Raw genomic sequence first — 9565 nt, forward strand, 5'->3', positions numbered from 1 at the left:
TCTGTGTGAGAGCAGAGGATGACTGAGAAGATGGTTACCACTTAACGGTAATAATGGCCTTTTTTGGTGATAATGTCTTTTTCCCTTTTTTATCCCTTTTTTTCTGCTTAGCTTGAATTCCTTATAATGAGCATGAGTCATTTATAAAATGTCATAATTATTAAGTCTACCAAGATTTACAAAGAAACCAAAATTTGAAGACACAAGGAAATTTACCTTTAAGAGTAATTTTTTAACAAGTTCTTACTGATCTTGTGAAATAGAACAGAGATGGCAGGTCATAAAGTTAAAACCAAAATACTGTGAGGATCACTCTTCCCAAAAGGCAGGGCCTGTTTTTTTAATGGCTAAGAAACACGAACTTCTAAAAACTTTCTTGCAACAAATCGAACTAGAAAGGGATTAAAAGCACAGTATGTTTATTTAAACTCTTACTTTTCATAAATCATTAAGTCTTATCACAGCTCAGTATCTTCACGCTATTACTGTATTGGGTACATTCATTAATGGTACATAAAATTTCATATAAAATTAAAAAAGAATGAGAAGTTCAGCTAAAAGCATCATGTTCTGTGTGGGAAGATCATAAACCCTGATCCCTATGTGGTTATTTTTTTCTGCTTTGTCATGGACCTCGAAATATTGGACTCATTCTTTTTAGAGAAAACAGCTCCTTTGAGCTCTACTCCACTATGAGTCCAGCCACTGCATTATTGGTTTGTGTTGACCCAATGGTACCTGTCCACCCTGTGGAATGCAGGCCTAGGGCCCCTGGGGTTCTTATGCAACACATGATAAGCATTTCCTAGAAGGCCCACATGGCCATCCACCATATTCTTTTTGCGGGGGATCTGGAACCAAGATTGAAAGGGCTGTCTCAAATTTTCAACCTGGGGAGGAAAAAGGGAGTATCAATATCCTGTTTGAACTAAAGCTAACTTTGATGACCAAATTCAAAACAACAACTTAGAAGTTAAGCCTAAGCTTCAAAAGCATAGGAAGTACAAATGGATACAAATTAAAATACATCATCATCTTTGGGAAATTGGTTAGCATTTAGGGGTCATAAAATAAGTCACATTTTTAAACAAAATTCTTTAATCCAATTAAAATATTTGAAAACACATTTATCCAAATTTGTGTATATATTTTTGGATTCTCCCCTGCCTCATCCTATCTCACTGGCCAAACCCATCACTGTCTTGTCTAATCACAGCATCTCTTAGGCTGAAGACTAGAAATGTCCACTTTAGGCATCCCAGATGACTGAGAACAAATGTTTTCCAGGTCACATTTTGAAAGAGTATTACTCTAGAATAAAACTTACAAAGATTTGATCCCCAGATGGAAGGTTTTTTGTAAAGCATAACAATAGGAGGGCAAATATTTCACTATTTAAAGTTTTATATAGAGAGCTACATATAAGGGCATATACATATAAGCACATGCACACGTGCACTTACAAACAACACAATGTCTAGAAAACTAAATAAGCTAAGGTAAAAATATCTGCTACTAATATGATAAATATTCCTGCCCCTTGAAGAACCTATAGTAATATAATAGTAGGACCGCAATTGATTAAAATATATGAAAATTTGTAAGAGTTTAATACCTAAACCTGGGCACAAGGACATTTATTTTTAATGTTTACCATATCTGTAGTAGTATTGTTTTTTTTTTTAAATAGAGGCATGTTTTTATTTTATTTATTTATTTGTTTGTTTGTTTTTTGTTTATACATGCACTGGGTACAGTCAGAAACGCGGGAGGGTGAGAGAATTCACCAGAGCTAGAGCAGGGAGCAGAGCAGGCAGAAGGACCGAAGTACACTGCTGAGGGGAGCAGCGGGCGGCAGGAGAGGTCTGTGTGCCATGTGGGACCCTCCTCCGGTGGCTGGGGAGCAGCGGGGGATCGAACCGGCGCCGCAGAGGCCGCCGGCAGCCTCGCAACCCAGCGCTCAACCACTGCGCCACCGGGGAGGCCCTGTAGTAGTATTGTTATCAAAATATTTTTAAATGAAAATTCCCAACTTTGGGGAAAACAGTGGAAAACTTTTATATAACTGCTTAGATGACATATAAACACAATTTCTAGAAGGTACTTAGACCTTCTATCAAGAAGCAGTAAATGTCCACACCCAAAGACCCCATCTAACAATCATATCTCCAGAAATAGCAGCACTCCTGCCAGTATATGTGGGCAACTCTTTTTCTTCTACTTTTCCTAATAAATCTGTCCTTTTAAAATATTTAAAAAAAAACCTCCAGAAATAATTTCAAGTTCATGCATCTCTGTAGACGTTTAAGTTTTATATCACAATAGGGAAACAATCTCAATACATGCCAATAGATTAATTGGGAAAATAAATGAAAATATTAAATATGTAAACTGCCTTCACATAAGTGACTGATTTAAGAAAACATACATACAAGTATATACCTACCAAGTGTCAGAGATACTCTCTAGATCCGTGTTTCTCAAACTATGGGTGGCCACCAGTAGTGGGTGAATTAGTGAATAGTGAAATCAGTTTAGTTGGTTGAAATCAACTTACTAGAAACTGTTGGTACCACTGTGCCTAGTAAGAGTAAGTACTGTTTCTTGAAACCCATCTCTGACATACAGGTAGACATAGTGGACAGTGGGCTCCACCACCATGAGAGATGAAATTGCAACAACAGCTTTCTTTGTTACAAGACTGGTGGGAAAACATGATAAACTGAGTAAACAACAAATAAAAGACTTTGCAGAAAAGCTGACTACAATCTTCTTTGAAACATACAGAAGTCACTATATAGTGTGATTTTGCAAACCTTTGACCATTTCTTAATATTCTAAATTCTCAACAAGTGGTAAGTTATTTTCTATTGACAAAAAAGCCCATGGATTTTATTAACTCTGATAGAACTTTGGTGAAAGGAACCATATGGAGAAATAGATCTACAAAAAATGCTATGGTTCCTGAGCACTCAGTCAAGGAGAGGAATACATGCTAAAACAAACAAACAAAAAAAAATCACAATATTAATATTCTAGCAAAACTTTTACCTTTGTGGTTTTGTTACTCTGTCCTTGTCTTCCACTTGTTTCTTTGATTTTGCAGTGAGCATATTTTTTTGTTTAGAATGAGGGGGAAGGTATGGAGAAAACCGGGCAATACCTTACCTGATACACACTCTTTGGATTGCTGACTTTAGGAATTATCTGAGGTTCTTTGTTACAACTTTCTTCATCAGAGGAAGTGCTGGAGGAGTAGTCTAGTGTGGCTCTGCTAACAGCATAACTTATTTGTTGGCATAGTTTCCATTCCTCCCATCTCCCTTTAAAAGAAGCAATTGTGAATGGGTGGTTTTTCTCACCATACCTAAAGAGAAAAGAGAAATCAAGTATTCATTAGGGATCCAACTTCTCACAAACTTTATCTCTAATCTTTTCTGGAAACAACTCACTAACTTTAAAGTTACTTTAAGGAACTGAAATGGCTTGACTGCAAAGAAAATTAAGAGACTTTATGACCTTCAGTGCTATGCTGCCATAATCAGAAGGACATTCTGACAGTTACCTTGGCTAATTGCTCTCAAAAAAAAAAAAAAAGGTAAGGCTATTTCTCTTGATTCAATTAAACTGAATTGCTACTTGGTCATAGCTTCTCTTCCTCCTTGATACTGCCTATAGTACTTAGACATTACAAGCTATGTTTGGCAACTAGATCCAGTGATCAAAATCAAATTTCAAATACTATGTAAAATCTTTGTTCAGCCCACTCATCTACTCCTAATGGACGTCTATGTTGTTAATAAAGTTTGCATCTAAAATCTTAACCAACCAGTGCCCTCACTACTAACCCAAGGCTTTGGAGCGTAATCTTTCACAAAGAGGTCACAGTGCACACAAACTCATCATTCCAATGAAATAAATTACTCACCGACAGCACACTTCAAAGGGATCTACCCAAATAGTCATCTCCTTAGGAAGTCCCAGGTGGGAAAAATCCACATTACTTTCAGCACAAGCCCTTTCTAGAATGGGATCTTTACTCTGGTTATTGTTTATCCTGATACACCTTAAAAAAGCAAGGAAAAGGGAACAAATACAGGGTGACAGGTGCTTTTCAGGAAAATCCTGATGTAGGCTCATGTCTCCAACACATGGACTCCCATATTTCTGACCCCCTTAACTGCCCCATTCTTTCCCCACCCTCCAGTGTTACTGCAGTATCTTTCACAGTGAAAGCAAGTTAAAAGTGGTTTAATCCACTGTAGAGGCAGGAATGGACATAGTGCAAGTTTTCTGATCCAGCAGACCGGGTTAAGGAGGAGTCCTGGAGCCCTCAGTGGTTTTTGCAGGCTTTTTTACTGGGATTACCAGGTACACGGCAGGCAGGGGTGCTGGGGAGCTGGTAGGCTGGCAGGCCTCCCAGCACCCAGCAAGTCTTCACTCTGGGCTCTCCAGCCTTCTCTCGGCTTCTACTGGCGTCCCCGAGGAGCTGCCCTTAAAAGCACAGTCCTAGCCCAGGTGAATTCCATCTACCTAGGCCCACACCCTACTCCAGGTGCCCGCCATCAGGCATGCATTCAGGACCTCAAGGATCTATCATCTATCCTAATGGCAGGAGGGCAGAAAAGCCTGACATTTTTTTTCCTTACCCTACATCCACTTCACACAAAGCGGGTTGCTCTATGGTTTTCAACTAACATGCTTACCTACCGTATCTTTTTCTTTCAAGCCCACATTCAAACAAACAAATTTGAGCCCATAGACTCCCAACAATATCATTACAGATAGCTATCGCCTGCTTATTACTGCGCTTTGCCACAGCACAGACTAGTTCTCACCTGAAAGCTTGACCTTTAGAAGGGCAATCTGAGTGCCAGTGACTTCTATATGTTTCAAACAAGATTGTAGTCAGCTTTTCTGCAAAATCTTCTATTTGTTGTTTACTCAATTTATCATGTTTTTTCACCAATCTTGTAACAAAGAAAACTGTTGTTGCAATTTCATCTCTCATGATTCTAAACAAACAAACAAAAAAACTATTAGGTGTGCAACCATTAAAAGGGAGAATGAAATTAAACTGAAACAAAAATTAAGCTGAAACAAGTTATGAATCTGCAATTTGCCATTTGAAAATTTGTATATACCTTAAAGTTAGAACAGAAGTTATTTGCTAGTCCTTAGCAAACTGAATTACATCAATATTATCAATTAACAGCAAAGAACACCAATTCTTCCAAGAAAAAAACAACTTTTTAGAACTTCAGGATACTTACAAAACAAAGAAAATGTCACTATACAATTTTATTATAATGCTCTGAAATATAGAATATTAAATTACACCAAACTACACTTTTAAAAACATAGTAACTGAGAGCAGGAACATTTTTGGATACAGCAGTTCTAAAATGTGGCTGTCAGGTTACACCCTTGAAGCAAAGGTTAAGATTTATCAAACATGTATTATACTTGCCAGCAAAAGTTCTTAGAGCCAATAAAAAGAGGTAGACTTAGAAGACGCTCTCACCCACACCTGCTCTGTTAGCATGAGGCTGACCTTTATATAACAGTCTGGGCCCCAAAGCCTGATAGGTGTTTAACCTTACACAGATGATGTCCTTTAACATAATCAGACAGCTTTTTCCAGGGCCCCATCAGATTGCGTGCTGCTATAGAGAGTGGGTTCTTATTTAATGTGTTTAAAGAGGGGCCTCCCTGGCGCAGGGGATTGGGACGCAGCCCATGAAGCTGTCCTCAGCCACTGCAGCACGAGTTCGATCCCCAGCCAGGGAGCAACCCACATGGCACAGCAGACCTCTCCTGTCTTGCCTCTCAGCCAGTGTATTTCAGTAGATCTGCCTGCTCTGCTCCCCACTCTGTCTCTGGTGAATCCTCTCATCCCCCACACCTCTGGCTGTACCCCAGCTCTTGTAAGAATAAAGAAATCTTTAAAAAAAAATAAAGTGTTTAAAGAGTCTCAAACTGGATTTGTATCTTCTATTTTGCTATTAGTCTTGACTTTTATGACACAGATCAAGAATCAAGTTTTTTCCATATCCTAATATCCTACATTCCAGTAATTGTCTTGAATTTTAACTGTCAACACAGTAAAGAATTTTGTCTCAGGCCTTTTATACAATTTAAAACAATTTTCTTTGACCACACAGACATTTTACTAAAATGTTTATTTATAAAAAAAAAGTGGATACTATCTCAGAGTTTATCTAGTATCACTCCAAAATGTGGGTCAATGACCATGCTTCCTCTTAAATATGCAAATTCCTGGGCCTTATCTCACATCTACTGAATCAATACTTCTAAGATGAGAACTGGGCATCAGTATTTAAAAAATTCCCCCAAGGGAATTCTTACACTCATCACACCTAGTCTTTAACATTCCCTGCATGTTATTCAAGCTTTTCATCAGTGAAAAAGAATTTCTCTTACAAATTCATTCTTTTATATTTAATTTTCAAATGCTCCCAATACCAGGTAACCCTTCCTCCCTCTGAGTAGCCAACTCCACCTCTGATACTCTGTGCCTATGACCTGGTTTTCCCTCTGGGACTACATGGTTTGTATGTAATTCTGCACCACATGGAACCACTTGAAATACTTGCTGTTTAGTTTCCCTTGAGTCTTCGCTTTTGGGGCTAACTATTCTAGGCTTTTAACAGTGCTTCCTGGAGACATGTTACTTAGACACTTCACCATGCTCAGCACTAGCCTCTGGATGAGTTTCAGGTGAGTCACTAATCCTCTTTTAAAGATGTAAGGGCCTCCCTGGTGGCGCAGGCTGTTGAGCACAGCGCTGTGAAGCTATCCGCAGCCTCTGCAGCACTGGTTCGATACCAGCCAGCCGTGGAGCTATCCACATGGCACGGCAGACCACTCCTGTCTCGCCCTGCTGCTCCCCTCAGCAGTGTATTACAGTCAGTCTGCCTGTTCTGTTCCCCGCTCTGTCTCTGGTGAGTCCTCTCACCCTCCCGCACATCTGGCCTATACCCCAGTTCTTGTATGCATGAATAAATAATCTCAAAAAAAAAAAGAAAACTAGGACATTAAAAAAAATTAAAATAAAAATAAAGGTGTAGAGCCCCAAGAACACACAGTGCTGCAAGTGTGTTCTGCCAATATGGAATCAAGGGACTGTCACCTCCTTGCTCTGAATGCTGTTTCTAGCATGCAGCCACAGTGGCATTCACATTGGTGGCCTGAGGCATCACACCAGTACATCACAATGAATATACAAGTTGTCTTTTCCACAAATGCTATTTTATCCATCTTTCCCTTCTTGCTCAGCATAATGTTTAAGAACACAGGCTTTGGAGTCACACAGACCTGAGCATGAATTCCAATTTGACAATTCGTTACCTGTATATTCATTATCTATGTGAAACTGGGTAAATTGCTTAGTCCCTTTGTTTCCAGTCTGTGAAGTGGGAGGAACAACTGTGACCTCCCAGGGTTGTTATCAAGATTACAATCAACATTGCATTAAAGCCCCCTGGTGTGGAGCCCGCCTGGTGGTTGTTATAGAAAGGCAGTAAGCAGAGTAGTTAAGAAATCAGCTCTCAAATCAACAGTCAGAGGATTGAATCCCAGTCCACTGGCTGACTAGAAAATCTTCAAACTCTCATCCATAAATAGATGGTCAGAAATCTTGTGTGTACCTATTGCCTTGGAATCAGACTGCCAGATTTGGATCCTTGTTTAACATATTGTGTGACTTTAGCAAGTGATTTAACTTGTCTGTGCCTAAGTGTCATCATTTATATAAAGAGAACAACAGTGCCCACTGTTGGGCATTATGAGAATTAAGTGTAAAGTGCCTAGAATAGTCCCCTAGTTCTCAGTAAAACGTCCATTAAAAAGTAGTGGTTGAGCGCTGGGCTGCAAAGCTGCCCGCAGCCTCCGCAGGGCCCATTCGATCCCCAGATGCCGGCGAGGGTCCCACATGGTGCGCAGACCTCTCCTGCCGCCCGCTGCTCCCCTCAGCAGTGTATTGCAATCTGTCTATTCTACTCCCTGCTCTGGCTCTGGTGAATCCTCTCACCCTCCCACGCTTCTGACTGTACCCAGTGCTTGTATAAATAAATCTTTATAAAAAAATTAAAAGTACAATTATGATACCCTACTTTTCATGAGGTTCATGTCAAGATTAAATTATAAAATTGTGGACCTCCCTGGTGGCGCAGGCAGTTGAGTACAGCGCTGTGAAGATGTCCGCAGCCTCTACAGTGCCAGTTCAATCCCCGCCAGCCTCGGAGCAATGCACATGGCAAGGCAGACCTCTTCTGTCTTGCCCGCTGCTCCCCTCAGCAGTGTATTTCATCAGTCTGCCTGTTCTGTTCCCTGCTCTGTCTCTGGTGAATCCTCTCACCCTCCCGCACATCTGGCCTGTACCCCCCGGTTCTTGTATAAATAAAATAAATCTTTAAAAATTTTTTTTAATAATTTTTAAAAAATTATAAAATTGTATGAAACATTCAACAGAGTGCCTGGATAAAGTGCTCAAAAGTGATGGGCTTTCTCACAAATAAATGTTTATATTCAACATTTTATTATACATCTTTTCCAATGCTTTGTAGATTGAGTGGCATAGAAGACAACTACATATTGCAGCTTTATCTATTTCAATGTGTTAAAACTTAGAACATCACTCGAAGGGACTAAGAGTTTTGACCAAATTTTGTTACCCAACAAATTTGTTATCTTTCTTGCTACCTGTTCTCTGTAAAGTTGGCAACATGTATCCTCCTATAAGTAATGAATAAACCACAGAACAGGATAAAGATCAAGCAGTGTGTTTTGACAAAATCCTAGGAGACCCTTCCTTTTAATACAGTCACTTTCACTTCAATTAATTATTTCTGTTCTCCTCCAGTGGAAAACTAGTTAATAATAGTCCACCAATTGCCTTCCTGCAATATGCATACAATATCCCTTCAATCTACCAATATCATAGAATCCACTCAATCAGAAAAAGATAACTAATTTAACCCGTATACCTTGTTCTTTCGTGAGCCATGTTGTTCCCAGTAGTATCAACTCCTATAAGATTTAGAAACCATCCAGTTGGTAAGATGTTTGAGAATTCTGCCCCACTTGAGGTCAAGATCATTCATCTCTAATTTACACATTTACCTTCTCTCTTTGAAAATGCAGGGCAGTATATAACCATCTCTAATCTTAAAGCATCACTTTATGAAATATACATCTTAGCATATCATTAAAAATGTGTTTTAGTTTTCCACAAAGCCAAATATTATAATACATATGTATAATACCATATATAATATATATGTACATTTAGAATAGTGTATAAGTCTGCCATTTATAACTAAAATTTTATATCCTGACATCTGAGAGTAGAAATTAGAGGCACTTTGTTTTCCAAAAATCAATAAACTAATACTGTACAATGTACTATTATGAATGCAAAGTTAGCATTCTTTCATGGGATTTGCAGTCTGTACCCCATAACTCAGCAACAGGATTTTTTTCCCCAAGAGATTTTAATGTGCAGTAAAAGTAGAAAATCATTTAGATTAGCTCCTAGCTACCA

At 39.0% G+C, this 9565-nt stretch overlaps 1 protein-coding gene across 1 annotated transcript; it reads right to left on the reverse strand.

Moving 5' to 3' along the window:
* Positions 1 to 710: 710 nt before the first annotated feature.
* BTG4 (BTG anti-proliferation factor 4) lies at positions 711 to 5011 on the reverse strand (the record flags this gene model as incomplete). The annotated part of the gene is made up of 4 exons (XM_084249816.1): positions 711 to 890; positions 3169 to 3367; positions 3929 to 4066; positions 4839 to 5011. 4 exons carry the CDS (start codon positions 5009 to 5011, stop codon positions 711 to 713), a joined length of 690 nt encoding a protein of 229 aa, XP_084105942.1.
* Between the last annotated feature and the right edge of the window lie 4554 nt (positions 5012 to 9565).

The sequence above is a fragment of the Talpa europaea genome (assembly GCF_964194135.1).
Source record: "Talpa europaea genome assembly, chromosome: 12".
Classification (NCBI taxonomy): domain Eukaryota; kingdom Metazoa; phylum Chordata; class Mammalia; order Eulipotyphla; family Talpidae; genus Talpa; species Talpa europaea.